Source organism: Strix uralensis, chromosome 11 (assembly GCF_047716275.1).
Source record: "Strix uralensis isolate ZFMK-TIS-50842 chromosome 11, bStrUra1, whole genome shotgun sequence".
In the NCBI taxonomy this organism is placed as follows: domain Eukaryota; kingdom Metazoa; phylum Chordata; class Aves; order Strigiformes; family Strigidae; genus Strix; species Strix uralensis.
In genome coordinates, this window is record NC_133982.1 from 12954672 (window position 1) to 12979159 (window position 24488).

At 48.0% G+C, this 24488-nt stretch overlaps 2 protein-coding genes across 3 annotated transcripts; one reads left to right on the top strand and one right to left on the bottom strand.

The window, feature by feature from the left end:
• The first annotated feature begins 4379 nt into the window (after positions 1–4379).
• PARP16 (poly(ADP-ribose) polymerase family member 16) lies at positions 4380–10009 on the top strand. Of its 2 annotated transcripts, XM_074880716.1 has the most exons (6): positions 4380–4659; positions 5343–5480; positions 6269–6475; positions 7619–7790; positions 8550–8691; positions 9310–10009. In XM_074880716.1, the coding sequence occupies exons 1-6, from the start codon at positions 4468–4470 to the stop codon at positions 9452–9454; spliced, it is 996 nt and encodes a 331-aa protein (XP_074736817.1). In that variant the 5' UTR covers positions 4380–4467; the 3' UTR covers positions 9455–10009. The 2 variants fall into 2 exon arrangements, with proteins under 2 accessions (XP_074736817.1, XP_074736818.1); XM_074880717.1 differs by lacking the exon at positions 6269–6475.
• Positions 10010–15995: 5986 nt separating this feature from the next.
• On the bottom strand, positions 15996–19488 carry LOC141948295 (gonadotropin-releasing hormone II receptor-like). Its single transcript, XM_074880552.1, has 4 exons — positions 19213–19488; positions 17444–17953; positions 16683–16884; positions 15996–16405 (listed from the first exon to the last, which is right to left on the bottom strand). Exons 2-4 carry the CDS (start codon positions 17948–17950, stop codon positions 15996–15998), a joined length of 1119 nt encoding a protein of 372 aa, XP_074736653.1. The 5' UTR covers positions 17951–17953; positions 19213–19488.
• Positions 19489–24488: the final 5000 nt, after the last annotated feature.

Consider the following 24488-nt stretch of genomic DNA (forward strand, 5'->3'; position numbering starts at 1 on the left):
CAAAAAGGCGTTAAATCCGAAGGGGGGGCAGGGGGAAGAGATAAATAGTTTACTTCTATTATCTTTACCATATGTTCTATTCCAACTGGATACACATAAACAGCATGTAATCTTCAAGCTCAGCTTTAGACTCTTTGAAGTGACCTGACCATACTACTGATTTATTTCAAACTAACCTTTCTCTTTGAACCCTAGGTCAAGGTTAATTCTATAATAAAACATACCTTATACAGCTGGCTTTTCCAGTGGTGCTAGCAAGTAACGAACCCCTCAGTCATAAGCATTTGTTTCACTGAGTGTAGTATTGTATTTCTGTTTTCCCTTCCCTGTATTAATTTCCTTCACAGACCCTAGTTAAGGGGAAAAAAAATCTCTTTTCCGGTCCATGAGATCAATTTTAAATACACTGGAATTAAATGAAGACATTTAAGCCACATTTCTCTGCTGAAATGCATCCACCAACACCAGAAACTATTTTTATTACAGTCTATGTTAAATAATCAGATCTTCAATTTCATAAGAAGCCGTACAGCTACGTTATTCAAACTCCTCCACCGGCAATATGACCCTTTCAGAACCTTTTGCAAAACCATCTTTGCACTGAATTGTAGCAAACCACCAAGGCTAGCTTTTCTATCTAGAAAAATAAAATTGGAAAAGGGAAATACATTTGAAGGGCACTTCTCCAAAAAAAAAAAAAAAAAGATAACTCCTTGCAAGTGCCCCCAGCCAGTCTCGCGTGCCTGTAGGTATCGAAGCCCTCCAAGCAGGGGCAGCAAAGTGCACGAGCTACCTCGGCGGTGTGGGATGCAGTCGTTAAGAGATGCTGAGGTGCGTGCCATATTGTTCAAAGGCTGCTCATCCGGTTGTTTTTAAGAGGACTGGAAAGATGCTTTTCAATCTCAGCCTCCAGCCCACGGCACATACTTGCAGCACTTAATTAAAAAGCAGCAACGCGCAAGCTAAACCGGCAGCTGTTCTGCATTTCTTCTGACTCCAAAGCCTTGCCGACATGGTGCGGGTTAGAGCTGTCAGGAGAGAGATGAGATGAGATGAGATGAGATGAGATGAGATCTTCTGAGTTTGGGGCTTCCGTGAGGCACAGGTGGAAGACCGTATCTGCTGTGGCTAACCCCAGGGTGGAATTGTGCTTCCCCTCCAAATGAACTTTATCCTGGCTTATCCTCACACATTTTGCAGGTTTGAGTCTACAGCGAGTTGATGTTCAGCATCACCAGCACACAAAGTGCATCTCCCTTAAAACTAGCACCAAAAGCTTTCAGTACTTCATCTTTCGCTTAGGTGCCGCTTTGTAAAACAGGGTTTTAGCCTGGTGTTAGATGAGTTTGACCAGACAGCACTCTCAGTCAGCATCGATACAGCAAACTTGTTATCTCATCAATATCTGTCATGGCCTAACACAGCTGAGCTCGCCGTAATGGGAGCACCGTCCATTTGAAATCCCAAAGGCAGGCATCAGTTTTGGATCAATGCTCTCAGAATCTCCATTAACTATTATGATGCCAGTGATGCTTTAAGTCTATTTTGGGTTAATTTCTTCATGCCAGGACAAGTCAACAAAAGGCCTTCACTTGTCTGAGAGACTCTTAAGAGTTACAGAGTGGCAGCACGGTGAGCCCAGCATCTCCAGAACTGACGTGGTGCCAAGGAAACCCTTTTCTCTCCAGCTCTCCCACCCCATTTCACCACACTGTCCTCTTCTAGCTTCTCCTCAGGGACAATTGCCTGTCCCCACTCCTTAACGGCAAGCCAGGACACCACGCTTCCCGCAGCAGAGCCCCAGCTGGCAGTGCCGAACGGGTACTGCCCTACTCTGCCCCCAGCTCACAGCTCTGCGCATGCGGCCAGATAAAAGCTACAACATGCTGCCCATCACAGAAAAGTCTTGAACGGAGACCAACACATCTTTTGCTACATGAAGTGCCTCTGCCTGTCCCAGGGATATCAGGAGCAGTGCTCTTCCTCCCTCCTCTACCACACTAACTGCTATTTTAAATGAGGGCACTGGAGTTACACCAATTCCAGAGCTCAAAATAGCAATGTAAACTTCCCCCCAAATGCGTTGAAAGCGACATCTCTACCATTTTCTAACATTGTTCTTTAACAGGCTCCGAAAACTATTACATCTAATGATTTATTAGTGAATGAAATCAGCCAATTAGACAGCCAACGACCGATTTTCAAAGGGATCGCACAGAACAATTTAATATAATGCAAGGTAATAAACATGTCCTGAGCTGAATCACTGAATGATGTCGCCAACAGCCTGTCAGAGATATCAGATATTTACAGCAGAATAAGGCACCACATCAGTTAAAGTAAAATACATCCTCTCAAGGATATAGAAATATGGAAAGGAATCTTTCTGACTGCATTTCAAGTTAACTCCTGAGAAAAAGCTTTGTGTGGTGCTAGACCTCTTCTTAAAAGTCACCCATCCATGCTGCTGGTGTGAGGGAGACCCTCTGGGCCAAGCGCAGCATGGCTGCTACCCAGTCTGAGAAAGCCCACAGCACAAAATACGGCTGGGAATTGGAAATCCTCTTGCTGTGACACTCAGACAAACCTCTATCGATCTGAGCAGTTCCACAAAGAGCAGACAAAATCTAGCTTTCAAGGTTTCATTCAAAACCTGCACAATAATAACCCTTTACCAATATGTCAAGAAGGAAAAAAAATAGCATGGATCTCACAGGCTGGATAATGTTTTAAAGATAAAAACATGTATAGATATCTAGTAAATTGGGTAACCTAAACCAAAGGTACCTTTAAAATCGTTTTGTCTACATGTTGCCATTAAATATGTCAGGCCCAAGCAAGTATTTGTGCTGTCCTAGAATTGATGGCTTCATATTGCAGGCTTGTTCATGCAGCTGTTATTGAAAGATGCATTTTTGATAAAACTGTAAAAAGCAAGTAAACAAACCTACAACTCAATTCGATTTATGTCCGTCATTGTGAAATCATTTTCAATTTAATATAACTGTGCAGACTCTGTGATCTATCTGGTTCTATTCCAAATTACAAAACCTCCTTGTACTCCCAAGCCATTCAAGTGGGTGAGTAAGAACATGAACTCTGCACTTGGGAATGAAGTTCACATTTTGTTTGCTTTGATACCAGTTTGCCCTCAGTATTTAATACAGCTGGTGTTCCTGTTCACTATGAGTAAGGCTGCAAATTGCAGCTCCAGCAATCTCTGGAGATCCAGTTGCAAGATGAGAGCCCAGTAACAGGTATCCACAAGCAACCTTAACATTTTTCCAAGCATCTGCAATAGTCTGTATGTGTGGTACCTGTATCAGTTACTCCATGGATATATGCAATATCCCTCCTGAATGAAGAAACCAAGAAGGGTGTATGAAGACATCTAATAATGGCTACACATTTCCAGAATTGGTCAGTCTGAGTAACTTGCACTCAGGACACCAACAGAGTTTGGGTTGAGGAGACCTCCACCCTGCCGATGGTGATTCCTAATAGATCTTGGAACTGGAGAGATGCTCCGAGCACTAACACTGTGCCAGTATTTCAGAGAGGAAGATTGAGCCCCAATCTCAGGCAACATAGTGAATGCAACCTGGTGAAACCACCGGTAATCAGTTAAATTAAAACGCAAATTCCTCTCCCTTAATTCTGCAATGCCAGCCTGTGGAAAATGACTCAAACCTGGATTCGTTCTTTGAGACAACAAGCTTCAATAATAAAGGGAACTGCTAAGTAGTAACGGCATCTACGTGCTTTTGACTTACTATCACAAAAGTCTGTTAATATTGGACCTACATAAAACCAAATTTTACACAAAAATGGATGACCGTTCCGGCAAATCAGCATTGCTGTTTCACATGAATGCAATGCCCAAGCTCGGAGTTTGCAGCCGAGGACGAGGGCCTGGGACCCCCCCCAACGTCGTGCAGGGACGGGGCACAAGCCGTCTTGACAGGACCATGGTGCAACTCACATCCCAGCACGCTGCCACCATCCCCACCTTGGTACTGTTGTGGGTATGGAGCTGGGTTGCCCCTCCACGTCCTCCCTGCCCCACGGGCCACAGGACTGTCCCAGCCTCTACCTGAGGGGAAGGCGCCATTTCCCCCCTGTACCCCTCTCCTGGTCTCTACCTGACGGAAGGCGCCATTTCCCCCCCTCTGCCCTGTACCCTCTCCCATTCTCTACCCGAGGGGCCCGCGCCATTCCCCCAGGCCTCCCCCCTCCCCGAGGAAGGGGCCCAGCCGCGGCCCTTGCGGCCCCAGCAGCCCGGCCGTGAGCGCCGGCGAGCGCCGGACCGAAGCGAAGCGGGGCGGGCACAGGCGGCCGCCCGGCGGCGGCGGGGCGGAGCGGCGGGGCCAGGCCGCGGTCCCGGCGGCGAAGCGGAAGGGACGCCGCCGCCCGGGCGGGAGCTGTCGCCTTCTCGGAGCGGCCGCCGCTCGGCAGCCCCCGCCGGGCATGCCACCGCCCGGGCCCGGCCCCGGCGAGGCGGCCTCCCGCGTCAGGGAGGCGGCGGGGAGGGACCCGCTGGCCGCCGACCTGCGGTGCAGCCTCTTCGCCGCCGCGCTGCAGAGCTACAAGCGGGACTCGGCGCTGAGGCCCTTCCCGGGCCGCTACGCCGGCGGCGACGCCAAGGACTTCGAGGGGCTGGTGAGTGGCGGTGCCCCCGGCCCGGGGGGGTGCAGCCGAGCCGGGAGTGCGGTGTTCTGCCTTTGGAGCGAGAAAACAGCCCTGTGAAAGGGCTCGATAGGTGGGGGAGCCCAGGCCGAGCGTGCCGGGGCTATTCTGGGGGAGAGGCAGGCGAGGTTGCCCTCGGAGGTAAGGACAGCGGTGCCTCACAGTTACTAATAAAGCAGAATTATTTATCTGGTCAGGGAATCCAGGTTTTAAAGTACATTTGGGATCCTGACCAATAAACCCACACATGGAAACTTCCACATCCAGTGTTGGGCTATGAAGTGTGGGAAGAGCTTGCCCTGTGTGAAATTCAAATTAATTTTGAACAGTTTGTGTTCTACATGGCCTGAACACCCACTGCATCTATCCCACTGCAGATACTGCACTGTAAGACCTTGTTTTCCTTCAGGAGTTTGATTATTCTTGTATGTACCTTACAGATATTGTTGGTAAATATAAATATTTTATAACTTGTTTGGTATTTGCCTTTAGTGACAAACTTTCCCACAAACTGGTTACAAATGTTTATATCTCAGAACAGAAACTGTTTTTTCGTTTACAACCTATTAGGGTGAAATAGTGTTTTGTTTTCACTAGAGGTCTCTGTTTAATCATAATGGAAAGAAGGAGCTTGTACTAAATGCCTGTCTTGTTAGCTTGCAGATACCCATGCCCTACCAGGCCTGAAAGAACTTCTGGAGACTGTTACAAACACAGAGAAAAGGACCTGGGATTTGTTTAGTTGGATTTTATCATCTAAGGTCTTCACGATACAAAGTACTAAGAAACAGGAGGTGAGTTTTGAATTCTGAAAATCTTGATTAGAATTTTTAAGGCAAACTTGGACTTCAGAGAGTATTTCCTCCTGCCAGAAGTTAGTTGGTTATTGTGAGAGCTTGACAGTTCAACGTGAATGCATTTTTTTCTGTATACAGAGAGGGTTGGTTGTTCTGGTTTTTAAATAAAATTTTCAGGAACACTGGTTGGCAGAAAGTTATCACTATCAGTAGTTGATGATGGGCAGCAATTGTAGTTGGTTACTCCCATTAACATAGCACGTACCTGCATGTTCTAGACCAAAATAGTCCTGACGCAGGTGTCACGGACCAAAGTCCTGCTTCTTGCTGAGAAAGACAACTTTGTACTTCTGCCTACTGCCCCAAAAATGGAAAGGTTGAGAGCCACTTCTGTAACAGGGATCAAAATAGTTGTAGAGATTAGCAGCAAGATGAAAACAACTTCTGTTTTCCAGTTTTTTTCATCTTCCAAGATCAGCTGATGAATATATCGTCTTAGTAGCCAAAGTAGAATTGTGATACTGTCCTTACATCATCAGTTAATTCATAATCACAATTCAGGGCTTTTTTTCTGGAAAGAAGAATTAGGATTTAGCTTTGATAGCAAGAAACTGTCAGAATTTTTACTGTCCACTTCTACTGAATTGTGGCAGTGTTGAATTCTAATGCAGAAAGCATAATCAAAATGCATAAAACAGTATGAAAGACTAAGGGACAGTAAGCAAAATTTCTAGTTTGTAATCTAACCCCATAAACCAACACTTATATTCCCTCCTGTTTTTAAGTATGAGAAGATCCAGGAGCTCACAGGGATGTCTGGGGCTGTGGTTCCTGCTCCAGACTACCTCTTTGAAATCGTGTATTGCGATCAAATGAATACCAAGTTTGCTGAGACCAAGGGAGAGCGGGACCTCATCTACGCTTTCCATGGCAGCCGCCTCGAGAACTTCCATTCCATACTGCACAACGGCCTGCACTGCCATTTGAACAGGGTGAGGCTCCTGGTACTGGCACCATCTTCTGTTGATCATTTGCAGCTAGTGACACTTTTTAAAAATAGGCCCAAATTCCTTGAGGGATACAAAATGTGCTGATGATCTTACACTGCTGTTTTCACTTCAGTGTAGGCCTTTGTGGATGGTTGTGTTGGAGTTTCTAGTGCAGCCTGAGGGTAAAAACTGGAAGTGGCATGAAACCCTTTTCTCCAGTGTGATGAATTACAGCTATCCTTCGCTTCTTTGTGAGGAAGTGTAATGCCTCTGAAAATACTGGCCTGTCTGACAGCCTGCAGCTGAAAAGTGCCTGTGCACAGAGGAGGAGGATAGTGACCCAGGCAACATAGAGATTCTCTTTTTCTGCCTGGCCTCAAGTTTAGATCAAGTAAGTTTTAGGTGCTACTTTCAAATGGAGCCTTCTTTAAATGGCTTGGTTAAGGGAGACATCCTGTAGGATTCACAGCTCTTCTGATTTCAATGGAAAGGCAGTTGGAACTCCTGGCTTTTTGTGTCATCTGTAAAGCTGCTCTGACACAGCAGCTGCTTAACCTTCCAGTCAACCTGGACTATGTTTTTTCCCCAGGTTCTTTATGAGTAATGGCTTATCAGGTACAGTGGACTTACTGGATTAATAATTTTAGCCAGTGTGGCAAATTCTCTGATTCAAAGTTATTAAAACAGTTATATTTGAAGAAATTCACAATTAAAAACTACTTCCCTCTTTTCTAGTAAAGCATGGATTTAAATGCGAGTTAAAGCCTTGCCTTGTTTGTGGAGGTTGAATTATTTGAATGATGGCAGTCTCAATAAATCAGTGAAATGCCTCTAACAGCAGTGCAGTCATGTTGATATAAAATACTTATGCTGGCAGGCTGAATCCAAATCCGGGAAAGCATGAATCTGTCCACACCAAGGGCTGTGCCAAGCAGCTAATTTGAGGGATGGGAGAGGGCAGCTGCCCCACCCCGAGGAAGTTGTGCCAGGACAAAAACAGTGCATGGACCAGGCCCAATACGGGTCAGAAAAGCCTTTCTAACTTACCTTCAGAAACAGAACTGCCAGGTTGAAAGTAAAGAACACTTGTATGTCGTTTATAGTTTGCACTGCAGGATTTTAGGATATATTTCCATTCCATTTCAGACGTCCCTGTTTGGTGAAGGTACCTATCTCACCAGTGACCTGAGCCTGGCTCTCCTTTACAGCCCTCATGGTCTCGGTTGGCAGCGAAGCGCGTTGGGCTCTATCCTTAGCTGCGTAGCTGTTTGTGAGATCATTGACCACCCAGATGTAAAGTGTCAGGTGAAGAAGAAAGGTGAGTCTGTTGCAGTAATAACTACTGTTCATCTCTTAGTGCTTCTCATATTTCAGCCTTGTGCATATACGATCTTGTATAAAAGTGCAGTATATGGAGTGTTGATACCCTTCAGCAGAACCTGGCTCCTTTTCTGATTGACCCCTCAACAAATGCACAACAGCCTCGTTGTCTGTGAAGCTTCTCTTAGAATAGTATATTTAAGGGGTAGAAAATATTTTGGTGGCATCATTTGTTTTTCCTAGTTTCAGTAGTATGATAAAAATCATGTTCCATTATGCCCGATGTTTTCACCTGCGTTGGTGGAACAGAAGCATCACAAACGTATCGCTAATGAGCTTTATTAGATGTCTGGGAAGCCTCTGCTCAGGCTGTCCTCCTTTGACTGCTTCTTGTTTGCAGGGCTCAATCAGTCCTTCAATGTTGTTTTTCTTTTCTTGTTAATATTAGCAGCTCCTCAAGCACTGTGTGGGAGACCCACCTCCTTATCAACCTGATCTGGGCCTTAATGCCATCCATACCAAGGATGACTAGGAGTGCTATAGCCTCAAGCAAACTTTTCAGTCTATTCTTGGATGCTAAGGGATTCAGGGGAATACCAAGACTAGGTCTTTGGTTTTCTCATCCCCACTCTGGTAGAGGGGGAGGTTTGGGGGGGGGGGTTTGGTTGTTTGCTTTTTTACAATTACTTGAAGCTGTGCATTTTTTTTTCTTTTTTATTCCCCCCAAAACTTCTTTTTTTTTCCTCTTCCCATTCAGATTCAGAAGAAATAGACAGAAAAAGAGCAAGAGTGAAAAACAGCGAAGGGGGTGACGTACCACAGAAATACTTCGTTGTCACAAACAATCAGCTTTTACGAGTTAAATACTTGCTAGTATATTCACAAAAACAGCATAGGAGGTAAGAGTTCAGCTATCTAGAGTGATGAGCATGCTGTAACAGGCAGATAAACACATCACATTTTTGACAAACAACAGAAAATGACAGGAAAGAGATGCTGCACTGCCAGAATTGTTTTTAGCCTGGTTCCTGTGAAAATAAGGCTTACACCATGGTGTTGCCTCTGTCTCACTCTTTTACACTGCCAGGCTCAGCTAAATTTGCTTTTTCGCTATGCCTGTAAGCACTTAGTATCTTTGAGAGCTCTAATAATCTGTTTGCAGCCGGAAACAAAGAGTGAAGCACTGATGAGTGCAGCTCTTAAAACTAGGACAGTTTTACCTCTGCCTTTATCTGTCCTAAGTGGCAGCATTCACCCGGCTGATCAATGTGTGTGTACAGGCCAGGCAGTCACAGCTCCAAACCACAGAGAAGGGTGTGAACACAGGGGGAAAGGACAGGATTGTGCATGGAGACTTCAGGAAAAGGGATGGGGAATCGGGCTTTGTTAGTTACAGGGATGGTGGAACAACTTTCTGCTTTTACTCCATTAGCTTAACCATTTAAAATAACCTAAGATACTCTTTGCTGAGGTATTTGTGCGTCTCTGACGGAACTCATGCACTTTTCCCTTTTCAGGCCTTCTAGTCAATCTTCCTGGTTTTACACCCACCGTTTCGCTGTCATGATGATGCTGTACCTACTGCTGCTAATAGTGATAGGGGCCAGCAACTCGCCAACCTTCATCTACTACTGGCACAGAATGTTTGACTCTGAGAGATGAATTGCCCGAGATGATAAACTGTTATTTTCACCATGTGCCTTAATAAGAGCCAATCTGCAATGCACTGCATCTGTTCCAGAGCTCTGGAAATAAAGGTGCCTGGAGCTTTCCAGTTCTGTCACCAATATATTATCCTCATGGCATCTTTCCATTTATTCTTATTTCTGTTCCTGTGATTCATGAGGATGCCCAGTACAGCTGAAAAGGGTCACAGTGGTGCAGCTTAGCGTGAACCAATTATTAAGGGTCCATGGGAAAAAAGTTATTTAAAGTTAATAAAAAACTAAGTGTGGAAACACTCAGGTCGTACTACTTTCTGTCAAACTGAGGTATGTTTGCACAAGTTGGAAAGGAGGATTTTTCTGAATGTCAGGCAAAGTGACCTGTAGGGAGTCTTAACAGTTTCTTTTCAGAAACTAAATTCAGTGATGTTTAGCATGTATCAGCACAGATGGGATCACTTTTAAAACTAACTTTGGCCAGGAATTTTTATATTTGAGCATAACGATTGTAAGAAAACAACAAGAAATAAAGACCACAATGGAAGAAATTAAATGGTTTCTAGTACTTTTTTCCCCCCCTATAAATCATCTACAAGATTTGTGCTCTCAGCCATGATCTGTCTTGTCCTTGGTTAACATGCAGATCAGACAGACTCAGGCCCTGCAGCATCAGTACTGAATAAGGATTATTCCTATCAAACTGCCTTTCCTGCACCGAGAAGAGGGAAGGTGAAGGATTCCGCTTATGCTGCCACCAGACAGGCTTTTTGGGGTGGGGCTGCCTGGGTTTTGGTTCAATATTTTTGCCTGTATTGAACTGTTCTCAGCCTCCCTTTATGAACAAATGGACTAACTAGCAGTAACATCCCAACTATTTCCTGAAACACTTGTAAGAAATAGAGTAAAAAGGCAGCAGAAACAGTAGGGTTGTATTTTACGTCTGTGAACACTTGTAGTACAGTTAACTTCACGTAGACTTGACTTAGGCCTCCACGTGCCAACCTGTGTACAATATGGTATGTTTGTAAGACAGACTGTCCACACTAAGTTCTCACGCAGAGGTCGAGGTTTTCTCTGTTCAGAATCATGGCAGTTAACGCTGTTTGCAAAGTGCTTTGGTTTAACACTGGTGTGTAAAACCTCAGCATATCAGACTAATCTTTTCTAATCTTGAAGAAGGGCATTTTGGGGGTTTGTTTGGAAACACACGTATAGGTATGAGTAAGTTAGTTGTGCAACATAAACAGGGCGGCACTCTCCCCCTCCTGCCCAAGTCCTTTGCATTTGCTGTTGTTACAAAGCAACCTACAACTACCTGAAACTGAAAAAGGAGCAAAGGACTGTCCTCTGATTAGTGTCTGGGTATGGAGTAAACTCGATGAAGAGCCCAGGAATTTAGGCAAAGAAAAGTTAGATATGTGCCACAGTCCCAGCTTGCAGTCTAGCTTTTAGTAGTAGACTTGATAAACGCAGATTTTCATTGCACAGTGAACCCTAACCACACAAAAAAAACCCCTCATCACATATTTCCAGCAAATGAGTCTATGATTACTACCTTACTCATTAAATATTTCAAAGAAAATCTCTTCTTTCTCTGATGTTGTTCTGGTACCTAATTGCCAGAAATAATGACCTGGTAATCAGGTTTTCTAACTCAAGGCTGAGAACGAGTTCATTTACAGCAACCCCTCTTCTTGGTGGATGGAGCTAGAAGCATTTATTCCAGTTAATTTTGCTGCCAGAACAAATTTATTTATTCACCATACAGCTTGCAAAACAAGAATATTATAATCCAATTCCCCATTGCCTTTTACAGTCCGTTAATAATGCTCACTGTTAAAGCACATTGCATTGCCTCAGCCCAAGAAATGTACGTGCTAATTATAGCATTGATTTGCAATTAAAATATACATAAACTAACAATTTATTGCACAGTGGATTCAACTACTTTGTAGTAGTTTACTCCTTGATATTCCAATGCAGAAACTTGAGGTTTGAGACTTGCACGGGGTTTCTGGGAATATTTGCCCAATTTTGGTCCACCTCAGCATGTCGTATATAATGTTGGGCCATGAATCTGTCAGTTTAGGATAGGTCACATGCCAGCCAGAAAACCTAGAGGTGTTTGATGCTATCTAAAGGGTATCGTGTTGTTAAAAGGGTCGTACGTCTGCAAACGAAAGACTTTTCAGAGCAGATGGGCTATTGGGGGCCCGTTGGAAAAGGGGGTTCGGCAGCAGTTGTGGGATGGTTGCACTGCAGAGAAAGGCCCAAACCTGGGAGTCCGCAAAAGGAACAGATGGGGACGAACGCAGCAGAGTTTCTTTGCATAGCAAGGTTTCTGAAGAGTAAGCAAAAGGAATGAGCATGTAGCAGCCATTCAGCACTATCTCCTAATGTCTGTCTGGGCTTTTATTTGGCTTTAAATTGTTCAGCTGAGCTCTTCCCAAGCGTGGTGCAACAGCATGGGTGCAGGGTGCTAGTTCCCAGGCTGATCTGCTGCACCAGCTGCTCCGGGTTATATCCCCAGAGAGAAAAGGATTGCAGGGGCTCTCTCAAGGCAGACTCGCACAGTCCAGCACTGCAATTAAACCAGCAGGTATCAAAGGAAAAAAGCGTCCTTTTCTGCTTTGAATCATTTGAATAGACCCAGAAGAAACAGGTGGCTGCAGGTAGGGGCTGAGTCCTGATGAACATGTCTCAAGTGCCCCTCAGAGGGCTTGCAGCCCCATCCCTCACGCTCCCAGACCCTCAGAGATGCTGGGCACAGCCTCCGCCATGCTTCAGCTCCACATCTGTGGGGCAGGGTAACGCTCTCCTCAAAGGCAATGGGAAAATACATTTAAGGTGCTCAGATTCTACCTTAGCAGGCTGGCGAAATACTTAATATCCTACTCCCACGCTTGTTTTCTGTGCTCCCTGCTGATTTCAGCATGTGTTTCCCAACGTGGCGAGATGCAGTCAGCTGAATTAATGCGAGTATTGTGCTGAGTAACTAACAATATTATGAATTAACCCAAGGTTCGCATTAACCTCTTAAGCCACTTGCGTCGCTCTTTGAACATGCACAGTACTATAAAAATGCTAATGGGAAATGAATCAGAATTTCCTCCCAAACAAAGGACCGCTGAGTCTGAATCGGGCAGCCCAGGGTGAGGTCGAGAAGTTGTAAAATATAAAGCTATCTGTGCTTATTAATATGTTCGTTACATTACTGCAGTGAATATTAAGGAACTGTTACCAAGTCAGACAAATCTGATCCTGCTGTGACTGCAAGGAAAAGCGTGGCAGGTGGTGTTTCATGGAGGGAATGGGCAGGTTTTGGGGAAGTGGGAGAATTTTCCTCCCATAAAGGGAAATAGATAATATATTTATATATAAGTGGTTTTATATAAAATATACATATATGGAGAGATCTCAGAAGCCAGCTGAGGAGGAAGGCAGATGCTGCAGGAGACCAGGGGTCTGAGACAATGTGGGGAGAGAGGGAACCATTGCAGAAAGCAGGACCACCCCCGGGGTGAGGAGGAGCAAGGCTCTGGGTTTCACACTCCTGATGAGCAATGCTAAAATCTTTTGCTCTCTAAAGTATGAAGGGATTTAAGAAATGCAGAATCAGAACTGTGGCAATATTCAAACCAGGCCTGGGCTTCAGTCCACCTCTGGCAAGACCCAGACCCAGGTCAATCCCCAGCCCCCCCGGGGAGGTGCTGCCCACCTGCTTGCTCCCCCTTCCTGCCTACGTTGGGCACACAGCTTGGCAGCACACTCTTTTGGTGACATTTTCCTTCTATCGTGAAAGCTGTCACTTTGGGCACCTTGCCCACACTCTGGGCTTCCCAAAATGTCAGCCTTGAGCACCAGCAATGGGAAGGAAGGTATCAAGAGGCAGGCAGAAGGAGCAGCACTGGAGTGCCGGCAAGCATCCCGAGGGATGTGCCATGCTTCCCCCAAGGACCAAGGTACATACCAGCACCAACGTCCCAATTTTCCTACTCTTCACCTAAAGCCAAACCTACTTCTGCCCTCTGACTATACCCATGGGGTGTAGAGGTGGTGGGTCCCTCCCACAAGGGAAAAGATGCTTCTTGCTCCTCAGAGAAGGTCTCCAAGCTCTCCTGCTGCCATGGAGGAGGGAACAAGTGGCCTTAAGTGCGTGAGCAATGCCAGACCTGTTCTCTCCCACTCAGCAGAAAGCAGATGAAGACTGTTTTCAGGAGATTAAAGACACTTTCCTGCTTATATGAGGCTTGCCAGAAAACCAACACACCTTCAAGCTCTGCCTCCCATTAGCGATCATCAGTAATATAAACAGAGAGACCAAATGAGTTTCCGATGAATAAATTAGCTTCCCCTACTGCAAGTCATTCCCATCACCTTACAAGAAACTCTCTTTTGCACTAGTCAAGCCAAGCCAGCCTAGCAGCAGCAAGCCCTGCTCCCGTTAGCGTTGTGTAATTAACCTTGAGCAGAATGAGCCCAGGAAAGCCAAATGGCAATTACGCATCTCATTGGAGTTTGGATGCTTCCTAAAGGGCTCATGCTAATTCCTACCAGTCAGTCTGGGCTCCTACAGCTCTAATTGAATTTTTTTCTCCTTGGGCAGCATATTTAGCATAAATTATAGTTTGCATGGGGAAAGGCAAGTACCCACACCCATCCACAGCTTGGCATCACCCTGAGCACTGTAGCTTCCTGTATTCTCACTTCCCAGCCTCAGCCAACCTGCAAACACCACTTGCCACCTCTCCAGTTCTAGTAATCTGTTAGCTGGGGCACTGGGAGACCCCAGTATAGATCCTTTCTGACCGACAGGGATCCAGCCCCTCTCGGACAAAACCCCCTTGGTGCCTAAAGATTTGCTTTTTGGGGGGAGACATTTCCCAGCTTCCCTACACATAGAACCACAGCAAGTCAAGAGTGGTTTTAAAACAAAGCTTTTTCATCCTGATAAAGTCCAGGTGCTCATTCAAAATTGCAGTCACCACAGAAATGCCCAGGGAACTGCCTCCTGCCAAGTCCAGAGCTCCTGAGCTACCCAAAGATTTCACAAAACCAGAAAAATAAATCCACCTGTCTCAAAACTAAATGTCTCTTCAAAAGCAAAAATGCATTTAATAACAATCAGCAGAGAATGAACAAAGAAATAATCCACTATTTCTAATCACATGGAAAGGAACAACACAATTGAATAAACCCATCTCTTCAACCTACACTCAGAGAAGAGACCTCCACCTTCATAAACAACTTCTGGCACATTGGTGAAAAGCAAAAAATCCATTTTACTCACCACAGCTCAGCTGATTCCTCCAACAGCCTCCCTTGCTCTCGTAGTGCAGCTAAAGACTATCAGCCCCCACCTGACACCAATAGATGTTGATTGGCCCCTCTGTCCACAGGTGCCTCCCATCACCTTCCTCATTGTGCTACCCCAGGCATCACCTGTGGAGTGGCTGCACCCAGCCTTCTCAGGGCAGAGGTGAGGTGCTGGTGTTGGGTCAAGTCATTAAGGTAAAGATATATGTGTATAAATGAAATAGGGGAAAACAGAGAGGAGAAAATGTGGGGTTTGCTCCCATCAGCCTGTGCTGGCTGCTGGGGACAGCCCAGTATGTGGTCTGAGACCTGCCAGCTCATGCCCTGGAGAAGGGTTGGGGATAAAGACAGACAAGAGGGGCTGGGATATGTCACCCTCTGGTTACCCCAAATACTGTCTCTCCTGGTCAGCTCTGTGTCTCAGAGAGCTGCTACGTAAGGATGTGTTCCTACCACCCCTGCATGCCAGAACAAGGCAGCAGGGACTGTTTTCCCTTTTGACTGTGTTCAGAAGGAGAAGAAATCCAATCCCATCCCATTGTGGTTCTTCATGCACCTCTTGCCCAAGCACCTCCATCCTCATAGCACCTTCTCCCTCCCCACCATGGAGTCCCCCCCAAGGGGACTAATGCCTCTGCATTAGTCACTCCCCAAAGATTTACATCCTTCCCAGGGCTTCACACACAGCTGTGGGATAACCAGGTGGGCTCTGAGCCAAGAGAACCAAAATTTCCAGAGACCCTTTCCTACAGTGGGTGGAGAAAATGGAGTAAAAGCCTGTGATCGCACCTCCGCAGCCTTTCAGGGTGACACCACATAGCGCTGTGCATCTGTGCAGCTCCATACTTCAGTGCAAAGGGCACTTATAGATTGGCCACCCTGAGAGACATGGCCCTGGACCATGGAGAAGCCATCATGTCTCCTCCCAGGGATTGATGCTGGAAGTGTGGTCGATGCTTGATCTCAGCATCAGGGCTAGAGTGTGCGTAGGGTACAAAAAGGATGTGTTTCTAATTGCCAGGGGGCTGCTAGAATATAGAAAAATGACCCCCAAATGTTTTTCACCCTGAGTACAGGCAGGAGTCACATTTCCAGTTTCTGGCCAGAGACCCTCACCCACCAAAGCTGGGTCACAAACCTCCTTATGAAAGTCTCCAGAATGATCCTATGGGACAGAGCAGCCCCCAAAGCTGTGCCTCCCATCTCCTTGTGGGTATGTCTCTTCAGCAGACTGTGTTGACAGTTGTCCCATTGGAGCCCCCTGATGCCACCCCACCATTTACAGCATCATCCTTGATGTTCTTCTCCGAGACTGAGATGGGTTTGTGTCTCTCGTGCCTGGTAATGGCTGTTTCAATGCCCCTGAGACACAACTGCACGTCCTCCCGAAAGGAGGGGGTGTACAGTCCATAAATGACAGGGTCGGTGCAGGTGTGCAGCAAGCCAAAGAGAAAGAAGCTGTGGTTGACATACTCCGGCATCTTCTGGATCATGGCTGGCTGGAACCAGTACCACAAGCCCAGGAGGTAGTATGGGGTCCAGCAGATGATGAAGGTGGCTACAATCACTATGGTCATCTTAAGAGTCTTCATACGTGCCTTGGAGATGTGGTCATTTTGATTTCTTATCAAACCTGCCAGGGAGAGTCAAAAGGATAGCTAGAAATGGGAGAAAACCAAAACATAACCATCTATGACTGTGCTTCTGCCAGAGAAGGGATACCACCAGGCCATGGTCTGGTCCATGGCCCACAGGAAGCAGAACACAGCAAGAAGGTGGGTCAAGAAGTCTGTGTCAAACCCCTCAGGTTACTCTTCAAAGGGTGTTGGCAGAGATCCAACAACGCTCCAAGCTGGAGCAGGGTCAATCATGGAGTCATGGTAGACACTAAAGGGCTATAACCTGCTTACCTTTGTTGATCTTTAGCTGCTTACTGATCTCCCAAATGATCCGGATGTAGCAAACGATCATGACGCTCAGGGGGGTGATGTAGAGGGTGGTGAAGGTGAACATGTTGTAGACGGTTTCCTCCCAGTGCGCTCGGAAGCTCCCATGAGTAACACACTGGGTGAAGTTCCCTCCTGGGATTGTGTGCAGGTGGAAGAGGAAAAGCTGAAATGGAGAACAGAATAGCAAGTCAGAGAGGCTTTGGAACAAGGCTCCACATCCTGGAGATGATCCTGGCTGTGCATGGAGACTACCTCCCTGCTGCTGTTGGACTGGGAGAGGCTCTCTGGGCACCTAACTCATGGCTATGGCCAGGATGGGTGGGATCTGACACCTGTGAAATCCCATTTTCTGGCCATACCACATGTTATTTTGGTCAGGAACTGCTCAGGTTTGTCCTGGTCTGCTCCAAGATGCTTTGCAGTGGTCCAGCGATGCATTTTTAGGAGAAGATAACCATGTGCATTAGGAATAAAAGATAGTGGACACAATTTTTTCCCAGTCCTTAGCATAACACCCTGATGGTGTTGCAATGACTGGGTGCTATAAGGAAGGTGCTGAGCACCCAGCGCAGCAACCACACTGCTTCGCTCAGCAAAGCCAAGCCAGTGGTGGTGGAGCCCATGGATTGGGATGGACCTTGGGGGGCTGCGGTCATGGAGAAGCCCTTCTCCAAAACCACCCCAGCCAGGGCAAATCCCATGGGGAGGGCACCGAGCCCTACCTGGGGCAAAGCCAGAAGCACGCTGCCAGCCCAGGCAGCACGGAGCAGCAGCCCATTGCGGCGGCGAGCGCGGGAGAAGGGGTGGAGGACGGCCGCGTGCCGGTCCAGGCTGATGACCACCAGCACCAAGGCAGCTGCGTACATGGCGAAGAGCTTAAGGAAGTTGAGGAGTTTGCAGGAGAGGTCCCCGCCATACCACTGCACCGTCACGTTCCACGCCGCGTCCAGGGGCATCACCGCCACTGTCACCAGCAGGTCGGCCAGCACCAGGCTGAGGATCAGCGGCCGCACGTGGGATTTCCTCCTTTTCCTCAGCAGGCTGCCGAGCACCACCGTGTTGCTGCCCGCCGCCAGCAAGAAGAAGATGGCCGTGATGATCACACGGACCCTCGCCGCTTGCGTGAACCGAGGCTCGACCCAGTGCTCAGGGCAGCCAGAGGCTGAGACGTTGGTGCGCCCCTCCATGGCAGGGTGGCAGGGAGATGTGGGGAGCTGCTCGTCACTCATCCCCTGCCAAAATGCAAGCGGCAAAGTGAACCCCCTCTTAGGGACTATGTCATGTGCTGCAGCTTCAATATAAGGAGAAATGGGGAGATGGTGGGATCTGCACTGGAGGCACCAGCAGCAACCTGCCGGTCCCAGCCTGTCCCTGCCTGTCCCCTTCATGTTGCCTGTTTTGCCGAGGCACTGCACCTCCCGGTCGTGGTGATACTGCCCAGCTGCCCTCTTTGGCTAACCCCTGCCGTAGCTATAGTGATTGCTCTCACAGACATATATTTTTAGCTCTTTATGAGGCAGTTGAGCAGCTGGGAAGCAGGAGCAGTGGCCAGGACAAGCTGCTGCCCACCAGCACCCAGCCGGGAATGGGTCACACCAGAGCTGGCTGAGCCTGTGCTGGGGCAGCTGTGCTCGGTTCAAGGACTCATCCTTCCAAAGGGGCTTTGCAAGCAGGGATCAGTGTTTTAGAAACCCCACAGCACTTTCCATTAGTGTGTTAAACCTTAATGGTCCACATCCATCTCCAGCACCAGACCTGGGGCTGTGAGTGGGAGCAACTGGAGGAGGCCAGGAGGGGAGAAGGGGGATCCCACACTTTCTGGGGACTGACAGTGGCTCTCGGGAGAGGATCATGGTAGCATTTAGGAGCCTGGACATTCCCAGAACCTGAGCAGCACCAGCTCAACACCTCTGTCCCTTTGCCTTCTGGAGGTGAAACAGGAGGAGGAGGTAAAGGTAGAAACACACCCACATGGGGGGTGGCTCAGGGGTGATGAGCAGCGTGGGGGTCCTCCATGGCTTGATTTAATTGCCCTTTTTGCCTCAGCACAGCCAGCTTGGGGACAACTTATGTTTCAAGGGCAAATACTTCCAACTCTCAGGGACATGAGCTGTTAACAGTCCCAGCTGCAGGTAAGGTATGTCTCTTTCAAGCACCTTCTGGTTTGCTGGTACCAAAATAAAGCCTTCCCCACCTTTGCACAAATAACACAAGCAGCAGAGATCAAATCCATCTTCCCAGCCCTGCGGGATGGAGATGCTGACACCTTGCAACAAACCACCCTCCTCCAGCTCCACCACCTGCGCCCTGAGCCCCTAAGTGAGCCCCTTTGCTGCCTTCACCCCCCTCCCTCCCCAAAGACCAACCCAACAAGCAAGCAGTGAAAAGAAAAAACAGTTTTAAAGTACCAAGCTGCTTGCTGTCTGTCTGGAAGAAACAAGGGGAAACCCATGTCCAGGTCTGGATTTGTCCCAGCTGATGGGGAATGTACCTGACATACGCGTGCCCTGACGCTGAGAAGATGCTCCTTGGCTTTCCCCACGGGTCTCCCACTGCTGCGGTGTCGAGTCAGGATTCTCCAGCGTGTCTTTGCATCACATCCCTGCAACAAACCCCTCGCAGCAGCAAAATTTCCCTTTGCTGGCGGCCGAGCCGGGAGCTATTGCTGTTTTTAGCCCAGGCGTACACAGGCATCTGGAGATGGCAACGCTGATGCAAACATCCCCTGCACTGGCGAAGGAGGAGAGAGGTGCGCGGAGGTGGGCACCCACGGGCAGCCCAGTGCAGGCAGCTGCCGGTGTTTCACCCCCAGGCAGGGGCCGGCACCCCTGTCGTTGTGGGCTTAATGAACTGCCCGATTTCAGGCTTAATGAGCAGGCAGCGGGGATGATGACAAAGCTGCTGTATTGCAAGAAATGGCCAAAATTCAAGCTGTTGTGGCCAAATGTGGCCCCATCAGGGATAAGTGCCAACAGTCCCTGCATCGGATTTCTATAAATACAGGAAAATGAGTTAATTATCCCTGGAGTTAGTGATGAACGTCCCGTTGCTCAGACAACCAGGAGACTCGCAGCACACAAAGACACGCACACACCCCAGCGATGCTCCTGGACCACACAGGTCCGTGGGAGCATCACGGATGAACACAGGTATGTGCCTGGACTGGAATTGCTGTAAGGAGGGAATTAATAAGGAGAAACTTGGATCATTTTACCATTTTAATAATACACTTTTTTCTGCACTCTATCAGTTCCCACCTTGTTCTTTTTGTATTTCTTTCAGCATAACACAGTGAGAGCTCAATGTGCGGTGTGAAACCCTGGGAGGGTCAAAGAGCTCACAAGAGCTTAAAAAATACGATGTGCAATGCAGGGAGGGAAACTGAGGATATCCTGCTCCTTTGGCCAGCAAAAGAGCTGTGGGGATGACAGAGGGCCAGCCTCAAGCCCCTCCGAGGCCAGTGCCAGCACACATGCTCCCAGGGGCATCGCGGGGACTTTAATTACATGCAAGCAGACCTTCACATTTCCCGGTCTATTAAATTAAGAAGTACACAGTGTACAGGAGGACCGCAGCTGAGCTGGTCCCAGGCTGGCAGCGGCAGCTCTGCATTGTTCCCTGAGAGACTGAGGTTTGTTTTCTGGGATAGGAGGGTTTCTGTTGTTAAACCTATTTCCACTTATTTTGGGGGGGAAATGACCGAGCTCCAGGAGATGGCTGCCCTGTCTTTGAGGCTGCTCTGCTTGCAGGAGTGTTCCTGGGCACAAGAAAAAAGGATTTTTTTTCCCCTTTGTGGGTTTAAGCATCAAATTGTGTGGCAGAGAAACCGGCTCCTGAGACTCAAGAGATGCTGCAGCTGCTGGACCACATCAGCCCTTGAGGAATCAGAGTCCCCTAAACCCTCCATTGCACCTATTTCACCTCTGAAAGGGACCAGGCTGGAAACTCTGCACAGAGCCACAGAAGGCAATTTATGCGCTCAAAGTGCTTTATATCTGAGGGGAAAGAGAAAAGCAGACCCACCCCTGGCACTGCCAGCCCTCCACCCAAAATGCGGTCTCACAAGCTGAGAGGGAAGGGACACTGTCCTGCCAAGACTCAGTTTCAAGGCTGCTTAACAGCTGGCATCAACGACGTCCCTCCGGAGGGGGCTACCAGTCACTCTGGTTCTGCCTGAATCCAGCTGAAACCCCAAAGCCACCATGGGCAGAGCAGGAGGGCAGGCACCCAGCAAGCACCAGCCACCCCTGCCATGCCAGAGGGGACCCTCCCCACCACCTCCTTACCTGGCCAGAGCATCACCTGCCAGCACCACAGGAATGAGACAGGTCACTGGGGGAAAAAAAAGCACAGAAACCACAAAGTTGGGTGGAAGCCCATTTATTACAGCAGCCGTCTCCTTCTTGCATGAGTCTCCTGGTTAGAGATGAGATTAATGCGGCCCCACATGCTCATCCTTATTTTTCCTTTCATTTAGCTCTTTGCACCTGCACTAAAAGCAATTAAATAGCAAGTCAGGAATGTATTCCCTGTTTGTCCTCCTTCCCGGCTGGCTGCCTTTTTGTCTAGAAATGTCCTCTCCATCCCCGACCCTATGATGCAAGAGAGGGACAGGATTTTTCTTGGGAACTGTAAGCCTTGCTCATGCCACAACAAAGCCTTTGGTCCCTGTTCAGAGAGGATTTTTTTAGCATGCCATCACGCAGAAATGTCCTGGGCATGCATTAGCAATAAGTCTTCTTTTAAGGGTGGGGTCCCTTATTAAAATTACTATTTTTCTCCAGCATTTGCACAGTAACCCCCTTGTGTTTTCTCTTTTTTTTTTTTTGCTCATCTCAAAGGTCAGCTTGGATGTTGTCTGCTCAGCAGCCTTCAGCTGAATCTCTGAACGCTGGTTTAACAATCAGAGGTTTTTGGTCCCCAGGATTAGGAAACAGTGCTGGCAGGCAGGGCTTGTTTCCATACACTCCGGCTCAGCTCTTTCCGAAATCCTCTCCTTTTGGGATGCTGCCCCAGAACATCCCTGGAGCTGCAGCCCAGCGCTGGGTCACAAGGAGTCAGAGCATCTCCAGGCATCCCCAAATAGGACTTTTCTCCCCAAATCCATACAGATCATCCTAGGATGCTGGAGAAAACAGAAACCCAAAAGCCACAACAGGTAGCACAGCCCCAGTGGCAATTTTTGCGTGAGCAGACCTTAAACAAAAATGCAAGTCTGTGTTTCTCCATCAGACATCCCATGTAAATTGGGATCTCATGCAGGGAAAGCGGCATGGGATATAATTTCCGTTAACCTGGTGCAAATGAAGGGCAGGGAACCTGCTGCCATTTATCCTAATAAATCACCACCAGGGTCTTGGCTTCACAAAAGAGAGAAAAACTTGTATTTTCACCTCTGAGAGAAGCTCCTGCTGCTGGGCGTTACGGGGGATAATGATTGCTCTTTTTCAAGCAGAGCCATCCTACGCAGCACCCATCACCTGCACCCTCACCCCCAGCACCCTCATCCCAGGCAGGTGCTTCTGCCTGGCTGGCATCCAAAAATTCCCCTTTGCTCAGAAAAACCTCATGATTTTAGAGTTTTTAATGCTGATTTTTTTTCCCTCCAATTCTTCTTCTCCTTCAAACCTTGAATTGTCTCAGGAGCAGCTCATCCAAGGAAATTTTTGTCTCATACTGGACTCGAAACAGAAAGTCTAGTCAGGGACATCTGACATGCAGTGTTTTTGTGAGTAAATACCAGCATCCATGAAGTCATTTCCCGGGGTTAGAAATGAGCTCACCTCTGGAACAGCTTCTCTTCTTACCCAAAGTTCACAAGTCAAGTGGTTGTGAAGCTCCCAGTTTTCATCCTTATTAAAAAACAGCATCGGGGCTGTGTGCAGCATGGTGCCACCTCCAGCTGTACGCTACGGATGGGTCTGTAGCAGGGCATTACCCTAAATTCCCTGAAATCTTTGCAGCAAAAGGCAGAGCACCAAAGCTCAGCGGTCACTGGGGATAAACCACCATCTCATTCTGCCTGCTCACCCAGCCCTGGCCGCTCTGCCGAGCCTGCCAAGAGGGACAATAATTGCTGTCCCTCGTGGGGATAATCTGGGTCATTCTGGCCCCCTCCTAAAAGTCCTTCTTTAAAGCAGAGGGAGGGATCTCCTCTTCCCACCAGGCTCAATATCTTGGTAAACTGTGTCTTTGGACCATTTCTTGGTGAAATAATGTGCTGTTTCTGCTTCAGCTTCGTATATCAAAACCTCGCTGGATATCTCACCAGTAAAAGCCCTTCTCCGGGGGGGTATCATGCCATCAGACAGCAGTGGCAAGAAAAACATGCTCTCGATACTCAAACCCACTGCAATTCCCCTCTTTTAATACCCTGGCTGGTGGTCCTGGTGTTGCTGAACCCAGCACATCATGCTGAACATCCAAGTCACAGAGCTGGCCAGGATGGTGTAAAGGATGAGGACTCCACTTGCAGGAGAGGCCAGATGTCCTGAGCATCATTTCCAAAGGTTCCCCAAATTTATATCTTCCCACACGGAGCAGCAACTCTCAGGGTCTTTCTTCCATCTTTCACCAGGACATCTCAATGAGAGCAAATTCCCCCTTCCCCATCTCTAAGCTAGACAAGAGAGGAGTTAATTTATCACCCTAGACCAAACTCTGAGGTCAAGCTCCAGAAAACGTGGTGAGCTTTGGTGCCGAGCCCTGTCCGCCCACTGCCAAGAGATAAAACCTGGGTGTGTGCGTGCATCGCCACTCCACCCACAATTCATCTTTCCCACAGCAGCTTCACTTCCTTGCCCAGGCTGGAAACCCCAGCTGGCGGGATTTATTTGGGAAGTCTCACCCAGCACCCCAGTCCTGTGATGCTCCTGGCCCCAATAAACCAGGAAAATCACCCATGGGGTCAATGGACAGGCCATGGATCCCCTTCAGCTCCGGCACACACTGACCCAGCCAGGGCTTTCGCTGCCCTAACTGGGTATTTTTCTTGAGCTGGAAGAAATTATGAAATCCCAATGTTTTCATTGTGACTAACCCATGGAAGTGAACAATTTTGCCCTTGTTTTTGGATGGGTTTTAGTTGCTCTTCTTGTCTTTGCCTTTCATGCCCTCTTTTATCCTCTGCTTTTTTTCACTCCCTGTGGGACCTGCACATCGAGTTGCTCCAAACATCAAATATTCTCCTCTCTCCACACTCCCAAATTGGATTGTGTGTCCCAAGGCCATATTTCAGTGCTCCCTTTGGATGCTCTTTCCCAAACATGGGCCAGACTCAAGGGCTGGTTTCCTTCATTTCACTGTGGTAGAGATGCGATGTGGGGAGAACTGAAAGCCCCGTGGGACCCTCAGCAGCATTACCTGGGGCTTGCAGGAGCAAGAAGCAGCGAAAACCTCCCCAGAACCTCTTTGCCCTGCACTTCATATCTCCAAGCAGTTTTCAAGCCTTAAAAACACCATTGGGTGAGCTTTATGCAGGGACATGACTGCTTTTAGGGAAGGATCAGCAGCTTGGTAGGGAGAGATGCCATTATTGCTGAATTAATTGAGATGATAGGATATAATTTCTGCTCCCCTGCCCTGTTTTTATCCTCCTGCAAGAAACCTGCTCTGAGCCGAGCCCTGGGACTGTGGGACTCCGGTGTCCCTCAGGATGAGCACCAGTGCTGACATCTCCCTCAGGCTGGATTTGGCCTCCCAGGGAGGCATTTCTGGGAGGCAGCGCTCAATCCAATGCAGGGAGTGTTGTGCTGAGTTTCTCTTGGG

Bases quoted from the DNA above. Each gene is read 5' to 3' on its own strand.
- PARP16 (XM_074880716.1), top strand. From the start codon at position 4,468: ATGCCACCGCCCGGGCCCGGCCCCGGCGAGGCGGCCTCCCGCGTCAGG. The intron at 4,660-5,342 runs GTGAGTGGCGGT...CTGTCTTGTTAG, and splicing joins CCAAGGACTTCGAGGGGCTG to CTTGCAGATACCCATGCCCT. The intron at 8,692-9,309 runs GTAAGAGTTCAG...TTCCCTTTTCAG, and splicing joins TCACAAAAACAGCATAGGAG to GCCTTCTAGTCAATCTTCCT.
- LOC141948295 (XM_074880552.1), bottom strand. From the start codon at position 17,950: ATGAGTGACGAGCAGCTCCCCACATCTCCCTGCCACCCTGCCATGGAG. The intron at 16,885-17,443 runs GTAGGGCTCGGT...TCTCCATTTCAG, and splicing joins TGCTTCTGGCTTTGCCCCAG to CTTTTCCTCTTCCACCTGCA. The intron at 16,406-16,682 runs GTAAGCAGGTTA...TCTCCCTGGCAG, and splicing joins GCAGCTAAAGATCAACAAAG to GTTTGATAAGAAATCAAAAT.